At 42.9% G+C, this 18,761-nt stretch overlaps 1 protein-coding gene across 4 annotated transcripts in view; it reads left to right on the forward strand.

The window, feature by feature from the left end:
• Positions 1-18,761, forward strand: part of MCM10 (minichromosome maintenance 10 replication initiation factor) — a 119,372-nt gene that overhangs the window by 19,173 nt on the left and 81,438 nt on the right. For 2 of the 4 annotated variants that reach the window (XM_027121891.1, XM_027121892.1), the window contains exons 10-20: positions 579-778; positions 2,210-2,310; positions 3,291-3,401; positions 3,489-3,606; positions 5,553-5,781; positions 6,924-7,065; positions 7,687-7,805; positions 9,638-9,751; positions 11,641-11,786; positions 15,417-15,459; positions 15,546-15,645. In XM_027121891.1, coding sequence (XP_026977692.1) covers positions 579-778; positions 2,210-2,310; positions 3,291-3,401; positions 3,489-3,606; positions 5,553-5,781; positions 6,924-7,065; positions 7,687-7,805; positions 9,638-9,751; positions 11,641-11,786; positions 15,417-15,459; positions 15,546-15,629 — 1,407 coding nt within the window. In that variant the 3' untranslated portion in view covers positions 15,630-15,645. Of the gene's footprint in view, positions 1-578; positions 779-2,209; positions 2,311-3,290; positions 3,402-3,488; positions 3,607-5,552; positions 5,782-6,923; positions 7,066-7,686; positions 7,806-9,637; positions 9,752-11,640; positions 11,787-15,416; positions 15,460-15,545; positions 18,200-18,761 lie in introns of those variants that run through there. The other 2 variants (XM_027121888.1, XM_027121890.1) reach the window with 1 other exon arrangement.

Raw genomic sequence — 18,761 nt, forward strand, 5'->3', positions numbered from 1 at the left:
CTTTTCAAGGTTCATCCTAGAAGCTGATTTTACTTCCATTGTAGAAAGAGGGCAAAGGCGGTGAATGATGCCACTTTTTCACCCAAGTAGTGTGTTCAGAGGAGTTTAGGGGAAGAACATCTCCCACCAACCCTGCTTTTTGTTTTTAATTTTTATTGGCGTAGAGTTGATTTACAGTGTTGTGTTGGTTTCGGGTGTACAGCAAAGTGAATCAGTTATACATATATCAATACATATATCCACTGTTTTTAGATTCTTTTCCCGTATAGGCCCTTACAGAGTATTAAGTAGAGTTCCCTGTGCTCTACAGCAGGTTCTTATAGTTATGTATTTTATATGTAGTAGTGTGTATATGTCAATCCCAATCTCCCAATTCATCCCCGCCCCCCCATCCTTACCTAGGAAAAGAACTTCAAGTTGCTGCTTAGCTGTGCATCAAGAATGGTCTCAGAGGTCAGCAGGGAGGCTTCTTCTCGCAGAACAGCTCTCTGTGAGACTGGGAGAAAGGATCTGTGTCTCTTAACGTTGTCCCCGGCCTGTCTCCCTAACGCTGATGCAGCCGCTCTTCCTTTTTACAGAATGACTGTGAATACTGTCAGTATCACATCCAGGCCCAGTACAAGAGGCTCAGCGCCAGGCGAGCAGACCTGCAGTCCACCTTCTCCGGCGGCCGAATTCCAAAGAAGTTTGCCCGCAAAGGCATCAGCCTGAAAGAAAGGCTGTGTCACGATGGTTTTTACTACGGAGGAGTTTCTTCAGCCTCGTATGCAGCCTCAATGTGAGACTTTCTCAGGGCTTCTTTGGGGTCAGCGGTCTTGCTTGTCTTCTTTTAAGAGTAAAAAGAGTGGTTGTACGTTTCTATCCCGGTCCTGGAAGACTTGTACAGGTTTTATCTCTCATAGCGTGCTGCCTGGAACAAGACGGCTGAGGGCCTCTTTCGTTCCTGGGAAGAGAGGAAAACACTCAGAAGGCGGGGAAACTAAGTCAAGTCATGGTGGTCTTTAACAGGGAACCCACACTTCCTCTTTGGCTTCTAATGTGAATAGTGCTGCTTTGTCAGGGCTGATGGGCCGTTAAAAGTGTTAATCATAGTGTTGACATACTTGAAATCATTTCCCTGACGACTATTAGTGCGAGGTTGCCGACCTCGTGGAACCCACATTTAATTTAGTGAATGAATATGCAGAGAAGCCTCACGGGGGAGGGGGCGCTGCTGAGGCTGGCATGCGTGGCCTCCCCTCTGGGGATCTCATTCTCTCCCTGGAGTCCCTGAGTAGATGATGGATGGCCTCGTCCCTGTTCTCTAGAAAGTACATCTGAGGATGCGGCAGGTGGGGACCTGGCTCAAGGGAGCTACACTTGGTCCAAGAACGAAACAGATTTTGTCCTCGATCCAACAGAAATTGGGCTAGAGGACTCTCACTTCCTGTATATTTTGTGATATCAAGCACATTTTTAAGATTTAAAATAATTTCTGTATTTTACCAAATTGCAAAAAGCAACACACATGTTATTTTTAAAAAATGTATGTACAGTTTAGCCAAAAGGAGACAGTAAAAACCATCTATAATCCCACCACCTAGATAACTGTTCGTTTTGGTATATATGGTTCTAGGGGTCCTTTTTTCTCAAATGTATAATGTTTTAATAGTATAAAATGAGATCATAATATACCTATACTTTGCCAACGTTCTTTTTTCTCACATAAAATAATGAATTTTACTTTGTGGAACATTCACTTATGGCATTATTTTTAGTGGCTACATGGTGTTCTTTTACATGGCTCTGTGATAATTTAAATAAGTCTCCATGGATAAACATTTATAGCATTTCCAACTTTTAACAATACAAACAAAGCTTCCGTTAATATCCTAAATTTTTGCATAGGTCTTAGGTAAATCCTAGACTACTTGGTAAGTCCTAGTCTACTTGATCAAAGTGATGGCATATTTTTTATTTCTCTTGCCAACTTGCTCTTCCGGAACGGCCTTCAATCAAATTTGTAGGTCGCCTGTTGTTTTATATCTGTGACATAATGCACGCACCAGTTATGCTGTAGGGCCATGGTATTAAGAAAGTCTACTTACATGGTGATTTGAGAAACGTTGACAGTTTGTAATAAATGACTACTTCTGCGCCTTCTTTACCTCACAGAGCATTGAAGTTCAGTGATTTTCCTTTTTTGAGGGGGTGACTCTTGTCATTTCAGTGCAGCTGCTGTCGCACCTAAAAAGAAGATTCAAACCACTCTGACTAATCTGGTGGTTAAGGGCACAGACTTGATCCTTCAGGAAACTCAACAAAAACTCGGTAACTTTGTTTCTAGATACTGTTTTTCTTTCTCAGGTTTAAACATGTAGCCTTCAGGATTGAAACTGGTTAGATCCTAACACTAAGTTATACTTGGTGAGTGGTGTGGCCTCAGCAGAACGAACCAAGCTTGGTTGGCAGCATCTTAAGAAAAAACAGCATATTAATCTTAGCTGTGTCTTAGCTTTTTAAAATGTCTTGATGGGGACTTCCCTGGTGGTGCAGTGGTTAAGAATCTGCCTGCCAATGCAGGGGACACAGGTTTGTTCCCTGGTCCAGGAAGACCCCATGTGCCGCGGAGCAACTAAGCCCGTGTGCCACAACTACTGAGCCTGCACTCTAGAGCCCGTGCACCACAACTACTGAAGCCCGCACACCTAGAGCCCGTGCTCCACAACAAGAGAAGCCACCGCAATGAGAAGCCTGCACACCGCAACGAAGATTAGCCCCCGCTCACTGCAACTAGAGAAAGCCAGTGTGCAACGAAGACCCAATGCAGCCAAAAAAATAAATAATAAAATAAAATAAAATGTCTTGATGTATCTGAGTCTAACTCTTAGCGTCCAGCACTAGAATCAGTAGTATCAGGTTCCTAGTCAGACTCGTCGGTTATCTTTCATTAAAACAGGTCTAGGTTGGAGAATGCCACCTCCACCCTGTCCTTGGGGCTCTGTTCATAACAGTGGTCCAGGTCTAGCATGGATCCTTATGCATAGTGCATATTCCAGGAATAGTGTATGAAATGACCCTGCAGGTATTAGTATTCTAATCATTTTTCAAAAATAAGATACATTTGTCTTACCCTTGCAGTCCTACTGGTCTGAGGTTAGAGGTGAAAGATTCTCTTTTCTCTTGATATTTCATCTACTTCATTTACAAATAACTAAAGTTATGAAAGCAGAGTTTAAAAAGGGATAAGTCACACGACATAAAATACTCTGAATTTTGAATCCTCTAATGCTGATATTTGTATATTCCAGGAGTACGCCAGAAGAGCTTGTCTTGCTCTGAGGAATTCAGGGAACTGATGGACTTGCCTACATCTGGAGCCAGAAACTTGAAACATCATTTAGCCAAAGTCAAGTCATCAGGTAGAGTCAGCCTGTACCTGCTCTAGTGTCTGCGCGTGGGTCCCCACAGCCTCTCAGAACCCCCTCAGCCTGCGCCTTGTGTTTCAGGGATCATGGGGAGCCCGAAACCTGCTTTCCAGTCTATCTCGGCATCAGCCTTCTTGAAGCAACAGAAGCAGCATATGTTAGAGTTGCGGAAAAAGAAATCAGAAGAAATACAGAAACGGTAGGAGTCACAGATTTAATGTTCCCTATTTAGGTAGCTCATCTCAGGAATTCTGAGGATGTCTTAATAGATTTCAAAAGTGTGACTTTGGATTTGGGGTGGTTGGCTACCTTTTTAACTTTGGAAGTTTTTAAAAAATTAATTTTAACATAACCTTTAAAATTATAAAGCATTTAAAGTTATGTATTTCTGACTTATGCTAGTAAATCCTGAGACCTGGTGATACAGGCTGCAGTAATTAATATCACTGTGGAAACGAGAAAGGAGTAACATATAAAGACAGTTTTGTGAAAAGGAAAAGTAGGTGTTGAGCTGTTTGGTGCCCATTTCTCAGTTTTGCCACAGTTCGGTTTTTAATTACAGGCTGGGCCAATGCGTAGATTCTGCATTTGTTCAGGTCAGTGATAAAAATGAGGCACTGAGAATGGAGAGTCATTTCAGAGGCAAAATCAAGTGGAAATCGGTGTGGAAGGTAAACAAATTAAAGACTCTTGAACTCAAGTTATGCAATGGTAGTAAGAGCTACTGCTTACAGTCACCCAGCATGTGCTGAGCCACCCTGCTTTGCACTGTACACATATCTCATCGGTCCTTACCATAATCTGCGAGGTGTTATTAGCCTTGTTTTATGGCTGATGTAACTGAAGACCAGAGTTAGTAAGTGGTGGAGCCAAGTTTGAACTCACACCTACCTGTTCTACTCCAGTGTTGAACCATTATGCTGTCCCAGATCTAGGCTCCTGTAGGGTACCTAGTTCCATGCAAAAGGACACCTATTACGAGTCAGGAGGAAATGCTTTGGAAAAATAAGAGAATGGATTTGGCCTCAGGCAGGTTAGTTTGAGGTGCTGGTGGGATATCTATAGAGGTATTCATCAGGGGCCTACAGGTGACGTAAATGTATATATATGGACATAAAAATGTATATGGAGTTGTGAACCTTGTAGGGAGTAGAAAGCACCCGTCAGTTTAAAGGCATTAGTCTGAAGTTTTTCAGAATTTTGCTGGCCAAACAAAACATACCTTTGGGCAGGATCTGCTAGGCAATTTGCAAACTCAGCCTAGAGCCTACAGGAGTGGGGATGTGGTAGGGGAGAGAAGACTGGCCCAGGATTACCTGGTACTACTAGTCCCGGGCCTCTCACTTACGAGCATTTGGCTCTTGGGCCTCAATTTCTTTATCCCTACAATGAGAGGTTTGGCCTAGATGATTTCTGACCTTTGTTGTTTTTTTTGTTTTTTGTTTTTTTTGTTGTTGTTGTTGCGGTACGCGGGCCTCTCACTGTTGTGGCATCCCCCATTGTGGAGCACAGGCTCCAGACGCACAGGCTCAGCGGCCATGGCTCACGGGCCCAGCCGCTCCGTGGCATGTGGGATCTTCCCGGACCGGGGCACGAACCCGTGTCCCCTGCATCGGCAGGCGGACTCTCAATCACTGCGCCACCAGGGAAGCCCCCCTTTGTTGTTTTTAAATAGTCCTTAAAGCCATATATAAAATAATCACTGTGTGAATTATAGCACCTTTCTGTTAGGACTTCCAAATGTAACAAATGTGTTATCTCTTCCCAGTAGAGGAGACAAAGTACAGAGAGATTCGGTGAGTTCCTGAAGGATCTCGGCTAACCAGAGGGCTAGGAATACAGTCCACAGCTTGCCTTCAGGGCTGAAGGTGCTCCATAGTCTGCACCCACTGGGAAGCGAGTTGATAAAAATAGTAATCAGTTCTAAACTGGGGAAACAATGAGCACTTATTCAATGAAAAACCAGTTAGCTTAAGAGTTAGTGAGGCTAGTATTGTTTTTACTGTGCACTAATCTGAATTAATAACCAAGAAGGGAAAATTATTTTACTGACGACTGCTTATCAGCTGGTGGCCTGCCTGCGGTCTCCCAGTCTGCATGTTTTGTGCTCGTGTGCATAGTTTGTGACTGCCTATTTCTTTAAAGATTTCTCCAAAGTGCGAGTGAAGTTGAGAGCCCAGCTGTGCCATCCTCTTCTCGGCAGCCCCCTTCTTGGTCTCCACCAGCGGGGGCTGAGTTCCCCAAGCTGAAAGGAACCCCAGCCATACAGATGCCAAAGCTTGGAAGAGACATCTCAGAAGGAGATGATGTCCTATTTTTTGATGAGTCACCACCACCAAGACCAAAACTGAATAAGTTAGCAGAAGCCAAAAAGGTAACTGGCATCTCTTTTCTTCACCACTTGAATTTGTATTCTGTGACACACAGCTGGTATTTCAAACTTTATATACCTGTGACCAGGAAAGACAGTCCCCTCATACCTATTTACTGATCATGATAACTAGTCAAAGGAATTTTAAATGATAATGGGTATCAACATAATGCCATTAATTTAATCCAAGAGAACTAACTACTGTCTCCATACTAGTTCTTGTTGGGCTGCAGGAGATAACCTAGAAGAAGATACTGTTTTACAGCTGGAGACCCTAGTATTAGGGGGAAACATTCTTGGAATTGTTGAGGCAATTGAATTGTCAAATAGTGGTTTAAAGAATCCTTCTTTAAAAGAAATCTTACACAGAAGGCCAGTCTGTAGACAGATGAAAGCTAAGCTGCGCTGATTGAAGTGGGAATTGGGGGTGGTCAGAACCCCACCACCTCAGCAAGCTCTGTCTCTCCTCTTCCTGAGTCACCCTGAGCCCCCGACTTGAGCCTGTCTTCTCTTTATTCTAGTTAGCAGCTAGAACCACATGAAGGGCAAAGGCTAGCTGCAAGCCAAAGCCATACCTACAGTAATAGTAATAGCAATTATGCACGTATGTTACTGTGTGTCTGTGATATGTGCATACATGCTATTTACTATGTACAAGTACATGCTTGGCTTGCATTGTCTCATTTTATCCTTAAAACCACAACCCTAAAAGGTAGGTTAGTGCTGTCATCCCCATTTCGTAAATGTAGAAACTGAAGCTGAACAATTAAGTCAGGTTATAAACTAGTAAGTGGCAGGGCTGGAATCCTTTCCTAATCTGTCTATTCTGAAACAAACTTCCAAAATGTTTATGTGGTTCCTCTGTGGGTCTAAAAGCCTACACACTAGCTGAAGGACTAGCTGAAGTTTAACTATTGATATTTAAATAAGCTGAGATTTGTTTTACTAACTTAGAGACCTGTCTTCCATTCTTTGAAATTTTAATAATTGTGTTAATAATGCTAAGTAAAATGAAGATATATTTTGCTAATGTATGTTTGAGAACAGCCAGAATTCCCTGGCTAATCACTGGAAAGGGATACAGAGCTACAGATGCCTATCTCATCTTTTAGATTTTTATCTCCCTCTCTTTCCTTTTTTTTTAGTTGGCTGCTATAACCAAATTAAGGGTAAAAGGCCAGATTCTTACAAAAACAGACCCAAACAGCATTAAGAAGCTAAAGGAACCCCAGGATGTCCTGGAAGTGAAGGAACGTGTAGAAAAGAACAACACATTTTCTCCTCAAGGTACTGCGAATGGGAAACTTAGTAGTAGGAAAGAGACACTGCTTATAAAGGAAATGGTCCAAAACATAACCAGCCTCCCTGACATCAAAAGACATTATTTTATTTCCATTTACCTCTATGGAGAGTACCTAAGTAGAATTTCTGCAGTTGGAACTGATTGTTTTTTATAGTCACATTAAATTAAAATGAAATTATGCACAATTTGAAAACTTGAGATTACACATTGAATCTTTGCACATACATATCAGTAGAAAGATTTGTTTTGAAAGAAGTAGAATTCCTTTGTTTTAAATTGCCCTATTTTTATTTTTAAAACTCTGAAGCTGGCAGTGTCCTTTTAACATGAGTTTGTAAATAGGAATTTTGTTGTTGTTACCTGTTTTCATAATTGGCTCTTATTTTAAGGTGAAAACGATTCTAATTTAGTGGTCAAGTCTGCCATCCCCTCCCGCATATTCTAGTTTGTACTTCTCAACTCAGTTCTCTAAGAACCATCCTTTACTCATACCAAGTGGGGGTAAATGCAGTTTGAAGGGTCTTGTAGGGGGAGACGCAGCTGAGTTGGCGAGGCCCGCTGGCCCTCTGAGGTTCCTCTGTTCACTCTTTTTGTTTCTGCTCTAGCTGAGGATGAATTGGAGCCTGCCAGGAAGAAAAGGAGGGAACAGCTTGCCTACCTGGAATCTGAGGATTTTCAGGAAATTCTAAAAGCAAAATCGAGGCACACGGGAATCCTAAAAGAGGTAAAAAAGAGCCCAGAAGGTCAAAGGTGACAGAGATGTCCTCAGACTCGGGCTAGTATTGTTAAGAATCTCTTCCTGTTTCCTTAGCCGAGATGTTAGTTGTATGTCAGTTTGTTTGATTTTGTTTTGAAGAACAGGAATATTGCTAATAGATTTTAGCTTTGCCTTTGTTGCATTGAAGAATATCATTCAACATTATTTAAATTGACTTCAGTATTATAAAATGTTTCAGTCAATATTTTATAACTTTGAAGTATATTCTATAAAAATGTCAAATTAATGTGTTGTACACCTAAAACTAATATAAAATTGTTAAGTCAACTATACTTCAATTTTAAATGATTCATTAACTCTTTAAAACGTTTACCTGTAGTTATGGCTGTGAAGTTATATTTTAATGGCTCTCCACTATCTACTATTTTCTGCCTTGCAGTATGGGAAGGGATTTTCCCATTCATACATTTTTATATGGACCCTGCAAATGCTCTAAATCAGTAGTTCTCAACTCAACACTCACAATGCCCCTTTTTAATAACAAGTGTTTTGTATTGTTCTCTTATTCTGAAATTAAATTGTGGATAATGTAAATTACCTAGCTAGTAATTTCAAAAATACCAATATAATATCCTAGCTGTAATATAAAGAGGAAAAAAGGAAAATGTTTATAATAAAAATATGTATTTCATTATGTAAAATACATGGGCACAACTACCCTTGAAGAAGTAATAAAATAGAGGCTTGGATTTGTAAGTATATATAAGTGGATTTATCAGGCAGCTAGCAATGAATACTCAGTAGATGTGTTTTCTTAGAAACTTGAATACCGTGGGCCTATTTCTTTGACAATGTGGTTTATTTTTTTAAACTTTTGAAGACATCAAAGCACAGTTGTCTCTCCACATCCACAGGACTTTTGGAACAGTCAGTGTATGTGAAAACCATGCACAAGTATTGTGTTGTATATAATGCTTTTAGGTTTGAGGGTTATAATCGGGTTTTTCATCCACATGGATGCCCTGTAGAACATTGAGAACAATCCTTTGATGTGTAAGGGACTGTTCCATGCATTGCAGAAGGTGTAGTGTCCGTGGTCCCCGCCAGTAGCAAAGGTTATGGTCACTGGGATAACAAAAAAAGTACTCCCACAAATTTTCAAAATGTCCCCCACTTAGTGTCAATATGCCAAATGATCTGCCTTTCTTTTGATTAACAAAGGGCTAACGAGACAATGATATAACTTTCTACTGGACTTGAAACTCAGTCAGGAGAGGTGCTCAAGCAGACCCCAAAAGACTGTAGAGCTGAGTTCCTTGGTTCTTGTGGCCACCAAAGACCTTGCGCCTTTTGCCTGGTGCAGCTGCACTGACTCGAGCTGTGACCACATCCTGCCCTGAATATCTCTCTGCCCTCACACCTCCTACCTGTGTTCCAGACAAGCAGGGATTGTTCCTGCCAAGTGCTTGGTCTGGAGAATAGTATCGAATAGAATGGGCGTCATCACTGGGGAAGCATCCAGCACCTCTCCCATAGCTGAATCTATATTGGAACAGTGGAAACAGTTCCCTTCTGGTGCGCACTTGATCTGATGATGCTGTTAATCACATCAGTAGTTTAAATTTGTATTTAGCGTCTCACACATCACCAAATGCTTTCATACCCTCTTTTTGCCCATTAAGGGCTTGTTTCTACTTACCGTCTGGGGTTGCGGTTCATTGATCCGTGTCCTCATACAGTTAACTTGTCTGTTCAGTTCAGATTTGATTATTCTTAAGCAGCTGCCTGAGTCTATATCAGATTTGGTACAAGGTCTTCTGGATGTCTTGTCATTCCAGGCCGAGGCTGAGCTGCAGGAACACTATTTTGAGCCCCTGGTGAAAAAAGAACAAATAGAAGAAAAGATGAGAAACACCCGGGAAGTGAAATGTCGAGTCGTGACGTGCAGGACGGTGAGTGCGGGAGACAGTTCTCCCCACGACCTGTCTGGGGTTGCTGGGACTCAGCAGGATGTGGAGAGTCTGGGGTGTGGGCCCACGTCTTATGACCAGAGTCCTGCCCGGGCCATTTAATTAGGCTGCAAACCAAATGGCGTCCGATAGCCCAGCACCGGGCTTCCCGTGACCCATCCACTGAGCTCTGCTGGTAGAGCCTTTGTATTGAGATGTTCCTCATTTGGCCACAGCTCCTGGTTCTGTGGAAGAGCCTCTTCCCGTCTGACCACTGGACTGAGTATTCTTCTCTCCTCCTCAAGTTTTAGCACGCCCTCAGTCCATAGTTCCTAAGACCCTGGGGCCTTGGTTGAACAACTTGATTTGGCATCAGAGGTCATGATCAACTACTGTTGTTCCCTCTGCTCAGGTCCTAACCTACTAGATTGAATCTCAGGGCAGAGTGTGAATTGTATTATTGTCTCTGTTTGTGGAATTTTTACCCTGAGTCTATTAGAAAATTCAAAATCCTCTACTCCTCAACATTAATCAAAAATGGCCAAAAAAAAAAGTTCTTGCTGAATACTACTTCCATTACCATTTCTTTGAAATATGTCTGCATGGCTAATCCACTTTGTGAACACGTGTAAGCGGACAAAGAGGTTTAGCTTACCCAGTGCAATTTTCTCTATCTTTATTCTTTTTAAAACCTTAGATTCTCCTTTACATTTAGGGGATGGGCCAAAAGGTGGAGCTTCCTTGAGAAAGTTCAGACTGTGGAGAATCAGTTAAGCTTTTACTTCGTAGGACAGCTTTTCCTCTGACAGCGTGGCTGTATTAGGACAAAGCTGGTGTATTCATTTCCTGTTGCTGCTGTAACAAATGACCACCAACTGGGTGGCTTAGAACAACACAAATTTATTATCTCACAGTTTTGCAGGTCAGAAGTGGGTCTCGCTGGGGTAAAATCCAGGTGTCAGTAGGGTGCGTTCCTTTCTGGAGGCTCTAGGGGACAGTCCATGTCCTTGCCTTTCCCGGCTTCTAGAGCTCACCTGCATCCCTTGGATCGTGGCTCCTTCCTCCATCATTGAAACCAGCAATGGGAGGTGGGGTCCTCTCGTCAGAAATCAACTGATTAGCAACTGTAATTGCATCTGTAACCTGAATTCCCCTTTGCCATGTGACATAACATGCTTGTAAGTTCCAGGGAATAGGGTATGCACCTCTTGGGGGGATTATTTTGCCTGCCCCAATTGGCATACCACTCTCCTCTGCCCTCTTTGAGGCTGCCAAGGCCAAAAGTGATTTATCTAGACTCAGTGTGATTACCCGAAATTACATTGCACACTGTCTGGCTCTGTTTCAACCTTCACCCATCATTTCTTGTTCTTTTCAGTCCTTTGAAGGATCAAAATTAAAAGTAAATTAATATCTGTCTTGGTTTTGCTGTGTATGAAATAGGAGTAGTAATAAGTTTATAATCCTTTCCAGTGGCCTTGTAAGAGAAAATGAATGAGCAGCTCATCATCCTTCCTGAATAGGCCCCATGGGTGTAATCTGTTGTCTTACAATCAGGGACTACAGTGAATACAGGGCAGACCAATCAAAGCTACTTAGAGATTTCCAATCCTTTTCTTCCTTCGCCCTAGCTATTGTCTTGATGTCACAGAAGATTATTGTGTATTTTACACCTGACATTGGGGCACACATGAGAAGAAGTGGTATCAGTAGGGGGAAAGTCAAGAAATCACATGATCACTGCAGCCAGAAGATAGTAGCTCCACCGGCACCTGCCTGGTGGCGACGAAAGAACAGAAGTTCTCAGGACAGGCTGCCCTTGTGGCGGCTGGCTCATTTCTCCTTCGGAGCTCTTGACCTGACATGTGCCTTGTTTCTGCTGTTCTGTGCAGTGCGCTTACACCCACTTCAAGCCTCTGGAGACCTGCGTCAGCGAGCAGCACAACTACCACTGGCACGACAGTGTGAAGAGGTTTTTCAAGTGTCCCTGTGGAAACAGAACTGTCTCCCTCGGCAGGCTCCCCCAAAAGCACTGCAGGTTTGAGAATTGCTGGGGTTCTTGGTCTCATCCAGGCTTCCTGAACCTTTTTCCAATTCCCGTGTGTTGCTGTTCCCTTGGAATTGGGGACAGTCCTTGACCCCGGGAGGGTCACCCTTGCTCTGTGCCACCTTACGGCTCCTGGGTATCCCCAAATGCTCCTGGAGGGAAGGGACCCTGCCCCTTTCACAGCTGTATCCCCAATACTAAATATAGGGCCCAGTGCATAGTAGGTTATCAGAAATGTTTGTTGAATAAATAAATGGAGCCTGCGTATGGTGGGTTGGTGAAATATGTGTGTTTGTGGGGGGCTTGGATAGGGAATTTTTTTTCTCTGCTGTAAAGAGTTATTTGTTTAAATTTTTATAATATGTGAGTTTGTGTGTTTTAAGGGACTTTTGCTTTTACTTTGGGGGGGAATTTTGGATACAGAGGCAGAGCTGCTGTGTTTGACTACTCAGGGGGCATGCTTCACGTAGAACAGCCTGAGGAATACCTGTGCAGTTCGGGGTGCAGTTTGTAGAACATTGTCCTTGGTGCGTTCAGTGCTCTCCTAATTTATGTATTTCTCTGTCCCCTTCTTCACTCACTATGAGTGTTGTTAGATATCTTATTTTCCTTTGATTTATCAATGTGGTACATTACATTGTTAAGTTTTTCTGAAGTTGAACTTTCCTTTTTTATTCCTTGGATAAGCACGACTTATCTTGATGACTTTTTTATTTCAGCACACTGTTATAATCAATTAGCTAATGTTTCATATGTGATTTTTATATCTATTCATAAGTGAATTAGACCTTTTTTTTCCTTTTCTTATATAGACCTATCTCGTTTTCAAACCAAGATTATGTGAGCCTTATAAAACGAATTGGGCAGCTTCCTGAAATAACCTATCAACTAGCAATTATTTCTTGAAAGTTTAGTAAATCTCAGCTATAAAATTATTTAGGCCCTGTTCTTGGAAGAAAGGGGTGGCTTTGATTACCATTTCAATTTCATGGTCTCTTTTCTACCAATTTCAGCTTTTTATATTTTTCTAGGAATCCATTTCATTTAGATTTTCAAACTTATTAATATTTAGTTGTCCCTAATGTACTTTTTTCAGTCTGTTACTTGCTATATTTTATTAATAGGTATTTACTATATTTTGTTCTGTTGTTTTTGTTCTTCTGTTTTTCAGAGTCAACCTTGATAGAAGTCTCTGCGTTCTGTTAACCTTTTCAGAAAACCATCTTGTAGTTTTCTAAACATTTATTGATTTTCTTTCTGTTTTCCTGATTTCCACCCTTATCTTTATGTACTTATTGTTTCTTTGGGTTTGCTTTGTACCGTTTTGTGTACATTCTTCAGTTAAAAGCTTAAACTCAACTTATTAGTATGTAACCTTTCTTGTTGCCTCATAAATCAGTTTTTTTAAATGAATTGAAGGTTTGTGGCAACCCTGAGCTGAGCAAGTCTATTGGCACCATTTTTCCAACAGCGTTTTATTTATTTATTTATGGCCGCGTTGGGTCTTTGTTGCTGCGCGCGGGCTTTCTCTAGTTGCAGCGAGTGGGGACTACTCTTCGTTGAGGTGCGCGGGCTTCTCACTGCTGTGGCTTCTCTTGTTGCGGAGCACGGGCTCAAGGTGCGCGGGCTTCAGTAGTTGTGGCTCGCAGGCTCTAGAGCGCAGTCTCAGTACTTGTGACACACGGGCTTAGTTGCTCCGCGGCATGTGGGATCTTCCCAGACCAGGGCTCGAACCCGTGTCCTCTGCATTGGCAGGTGGATTCTTAACCACTGTGCCACCAGGGAAGTCCCCTCATAAACCAGTTTAAAGCTCCTATTTCCCTCTAAGTAGTTCTGCTTTAGCAGTCACCTGCAAAGTTTGATACTTAGTTAAAATTATTTCTTAATGTCTTGGATGATTTCCTTTTTGACCCAAGAGTTAGTAATATATATGGGATTGATTTTATCTTTTTTGTTATTAATTTCTAACTTTATTGTGTTATTCTTGAAGGACATAATTTGTATGATGTTGATTCTTTGGAATTTGAGGCAATCTCACTATCACCTCTTCACCAGGATATTCTCACTACCTTTTTGTTTGCTCATTTCGTTTTGGTTGTTGTTTATTTCCTGGACCCCTAACTCCACTCATTTCCAGTTTCTCCAAAGCCGATTTGGGATGAGGGTGGGGGCTAGTTCATCACCTTGTCAGGAGTTGGTTTATGCATCTTTTTACAATCTAGGTTAGAATTGTTCTAAGTAGCTATTTGTATATTGATATCTGACTTCTCTCCAAAATATTGTAACAGCAAGAGCTTGTGTAAAACATTTGATTATCAGAGAAATGTGTTCATTGAGGATAAGCAGTAAGTACAACTCAAATGGAAGAACACGATGCCTTTCAGCCTCCAGGTGGCACTGTTATTTTTGTTAACATCTGCTTTCTCTGGTCTCTCTCTTGTCAATTCTTGATCTCGAGCAGAAATGGGCAAACTGTTTCGGTGAAAGGCAGATAGTAAATATCTTAGGCAGGCAGTGTGGTTTGTTTCACCTCTCTTGTGGCAGCCATAGGTGATGCTCAAACAAGGAGGCTTGGCTGTGTTCAGCAAAACCTCGCGAAAACTGTGGCAGGCTGGATTTGGCCCTTGTGTTATAATTGCCAACCCCTGACAATAAGCTGTGCGTAATATCATCACTGATCTGGTCGTAGGCCACGAAAGTCTCTCAGTAGACATTCAGTTGGTCTCTAGCTGGGGAAGGTGGTGGAGAGGCTCGGGGCTAAGTCCTCGGGCAGCTGATGCTCAGGGCGGGAGTGGAGTCTGAGCCAGATGGGGAGGAAGGATGAGGCTGGTGGGGTGACCCCTACAGCCCGGACCCTCTCAGATCCAAAGCTGCTGGGAGACATAGTCCCACGGCTTCACTATATTTCTTTTCTGTTTCTCTCTCTCTTCTCCAGAGTAAACTTCATAGACAATGAGCTTTCCCCATAGCATCCCAGTGCCTCCTCGGGGCTGGATTCACTTACCATGTTAAAAAGTGAGAATGAGAGTCTGCAGGCCCTTTGAGTGAAGAGAGTGAAAAATCTCTGGGTTATGAAAAGATTTCCTTCCTGTTGTGCTGGTTTCACACCAAATTTAACATTGACATTTGAGTGGAAAATCAAGATAGCACTGTCTTCCCTGTTCTTACTACTGAAAAAGGGGGAGGGGGGAGGATTGTTCAAACCAGAAGGAAGAGTAATCCTTTCTTATCACAGCCTTTTAGTTCCAGAACAGGAGAAAAAGGGGCAAGCCATAGGCTGCACGTAGCTGTAGGCTGGCTTCCTCGATCCAAGGGTCTTCCCAGTGACCAGCACTGGAAACAAAGCTTGCACTCACCACCTATAGCATGTGTAGCCCTGTTATACTACCATTTGAAATTCCTTCTCTGAAGTATCTAGCTTACTGCAGAGTTGAAGACCGTTTCTCAAATCACTGGAGTATTTTCAGTAGCAATAGAGCATAGCCTGGAATATGAATGTCACCTTGATCAGCTTCTGCTTAAATGGGGGAGATCTTCCCCCAAGTGCAGGGAGCGCTATTATCTTCATGTCTATGGGCCCATAACCTCACTGCTGAGTCAATCCCATCTTTTCTGTTTCAGTAATTGTGGCCTCTTCAAGTGGGAACGGGACGGAATGTTAAAGGTATGTCATCTGCAAGGTGATGGGTTTTAGTGACCCATGCAAATAATATTGACCCATTTCTTATTAAACTATTTTTATTTTTCTAGGAAAAGACAGGTCCAAAGATAGGAGGAGAAACCCTGTTACCAAGAGGAGAAGAACACGCCAAATTCCTGAATAGCCTTAAATAGCCCCGACTTCAAACAGGTACCCACAGCCTACATTGCTTCTTGTGGTTCTGGAAAAGCAAGAGTATTGGCTCTGAATTGCCCCTGTTCCTGATTGACACAGTCAGAACGAATACTTGCTAAGCCTACAGCTTTGCCTCCTTCCTCGGTTGTGTTGGTTTAACATCAAATTTAACGTTGACCTTTAAGTGGAAATTCAAGGTATCATTGTCTTCCCTGTTCTCAGTACTGATGGCAGAATTCACAGTTTTTATGCCCCAAACTGGAAGGTAGATAGAGAGTTGTGTTTCTCTGTCTTGGGTTGTAGAGAATGCAGTGTTGCTTCTTGATCACAATAAGGTTCTGATATTTATGTGGACACCCAGAGACAAAAGAATGAATTTAGCTCAGGTAACCTGCCTAACTTCTGGGCTTCAGTTTCCTCACATGTAAAATGAGGAAGGTTGGACTAAATGATCTTAAAATGTGTCTTTGAGCACTCAAAGTTTAAAAATAATACAATGTTTTGCCATCTAGAAAATTATGACCGTCGCCCTTGATAGAGAGTCTTGCTGTATTGATATTAAAAGCTGGGTTCCTTCTGTTGATTCCACTGTTACCTCTCTTTTGTTCTTGGAAATCAAGTCACTGACCCACTTGGCATTTCAATTCATATCTATATGGTCTCTGTGCTGTTAGAATATCGTGGAGCTCTGTAATGGAAATGCCTAAAATCTCATCATTTTAAAATGTGGCTTTATTTAAATATGGCTTAAACAAAGTGAAACCTCTAACCAAAACAAACATAAAATTTGAGAAGCCATGAAGCCCAATTGGAGAACAGAAACATCCCACAAGGAGAATCCTCTGGAGTTTGGGATTTGCAGATATGCTTTATCATACACGTTAAGAATTATAGGTCGGGGATCGCTGCATGTTGCAGGGTGAGGGGCAGCCTGGGACTCGTGGTTACGCCCGAGTCTCAGCCCTTCCGCTCGCTAGTTCTGTGTCCTCAGCCGAGGTGCCCGTCCTCACTTTCCCCGTCTGCAAAACGAAGGAGATGATGTCTTGGTGGCGCGGACTCATGTGAGAGAGCGCGTATGCGCAAGGGCTCATAGGTGCGGCTTTTGTTACGCTTCCCAGGTAAAGTCACAGAGACCCGAGAAAGCAGGCCCTGAAAGGAGAGTTTGGTTGTGGGTCGGGAGGCGGTGTCGCAGGTGAGGCTGGAGAAGGAGGTGGTGGCAGACCTTGAACTTTGCAGTGCCTCCTTGGCTGTGGTGAGGACATGGGTCTTGGTCCTGTGTGTGCTGGGACCCACGAGAGGATTTTCAGCAGGGGGCTCTCTCATACCACTCAGCTGCTGCGTGGAGAATGAGGCGGGGGCAGGGGTGCTAAAGGCAGAACGATGCTGGCAGATCGCAGCACCTGAGGGAAAGGAACGGCAGCCTGAACGGAAGGGTGATGATGGAGGTGGACAGTGGTGGATGGCCTTAAAGGAACAGACAGATTGTGCCGGAGAGGGAGTCCAGGGTAGCGTTCCGGGTTAGGTAACTAACTGCATGGATGTTGAGGGGAAACTCTGAAGAGGTGGGAGACAGACAGCCCAGATGTTCAGCTGCACCAGGCTTCCCACCCAAGGGAGATCAAGGCTGTGGCAGGAAGCAACTCTGGGGCAGCTTGGCCCACAGGGCAAGACCCATACGGTCTGAGGTTCCCCCAAAGGGTGCTAAGGGCACATGGGAATGTGGACTGCAGCCACCATTTGGTACAAACATTAGGTGCTCAATATGCTTCTGAAGAAATAGCAATTTTATGAGAACCAAGGACCAGAAGAATGCGGTCAGCATTCCAGATAAGGCACGATGGGGTTTCACTGGGTCAGCTCTGTCTTGTCCTTCAGCCAACTCAGAGGCACCCATAATGTCTTGGGTCTTTGCCCTGAACCAGCCCAGGCTTTGGAGTCACCGTCAGGAATCAGGGTATATGACTCTGTTAGAGTGACCAGCAGAAGAATAGATGGGGAGGTGAATGTTACTCATGGAAGATCCTTTTCAGGTCATTCCTCAAACACAGCTCAGTATTTATGGGTGAAATGATAAAAATGTCGAGGATTGGCTTTCAAAGCAAAATAAAGGGATGGAAGGCAGCAACGGGGCTTTCGGTGAACCACAAGTGGCTGAGTTACTAACTGTTAAAGCCGGGTCGTGGGGACATGGAGACTACTGCTCATCTCTGTATTGTCACTTATGTTGTAAGATGTCATGATGAAAAGGAAAAAAACAAGATAAGCAGCTTGAGCATGCTTTCTCTGTGACGCCTGCCCAGTGTCCCTGGGAGCAGTCAGTGCTCCTTCCTCCAGGTTGTTGCTGTATTTTGAATGTTGCTCTGGCAGGGAACTTATTGTAATGGGTTTGTTTATCCATGTCACCTGCTAGCTTGTATATTTTAGTGTGGTTCAATTTCCAGGTGCCAAACATAGTGCTGACCTACTGGTGCTCAGTGAATGTTGGGTGGGTGGAGGGATTTTACAAACTGTGAATACAAGGAACTTAATGTTTTCTGAATTGTTCAAACAAACAAACAAAAAAATAGAAGTATAGGTCAAACCTCATGCAGGTTACTACCAGAAAATTCCATTTAGGACAGTCCTCTGCCTGGGCGACCTGATTTTCCAAATACCGTTTGACCCAAGTGAATGCCACTTAAAGATTGGGTCAATTGGTAGGATTATTATATTGGGATTTAAACTCTAGCTAGGAATAATTTAGGTTTCCCCCAAGATGGTATTATAGTAGGGACATAGGTGGTTGTGAGAGATGGTTGCTTTAGGTTTCCGAGAGCCAGAAATAAATTTCACATGCCTTAGATTTCATCGAAGTCTGCTCTCTGTGCATAGAAGGTGCTGTGTCTGATGCTTGCGTTCCCCCTAAGGTCACATCCTTATAGCTATATCTTTAGGAGTATTTCACTTTCCAGGAGGTGTGTGTGTGGTTTTTTTCTTTAATTTTTAACAGAGAAAATGTTTAAGTTTCAAAAAGAACCAAAAGCACTTGAAATTCTGATATTTCTGATGGCTCATCTTGAGTAGATGTGTTTGTCCCATAAACCTAAAAGACAGCTATGGATCTGAAGTAGGTCACTACTGAGCAGCTGCCT

This window comes from Aethalodelphis obliquidens, unplaced genomic scaffold (genome assembly GCF_003676395.1).
Source record: "Aethalodelphis obliquidens isolate GAN/ISIS:26980383/991018 unplaced genomic scaffold, ASM367639v1 scaffold23, whole genome shotgun sequence".
Classification (NCBI taxonomy): Eukaryota; Metazoa; Chordata; class Mammalia; order Artiodactyla; family Delphinidae; genus Aethalodelphis; species Aethalodelphis obliquidens.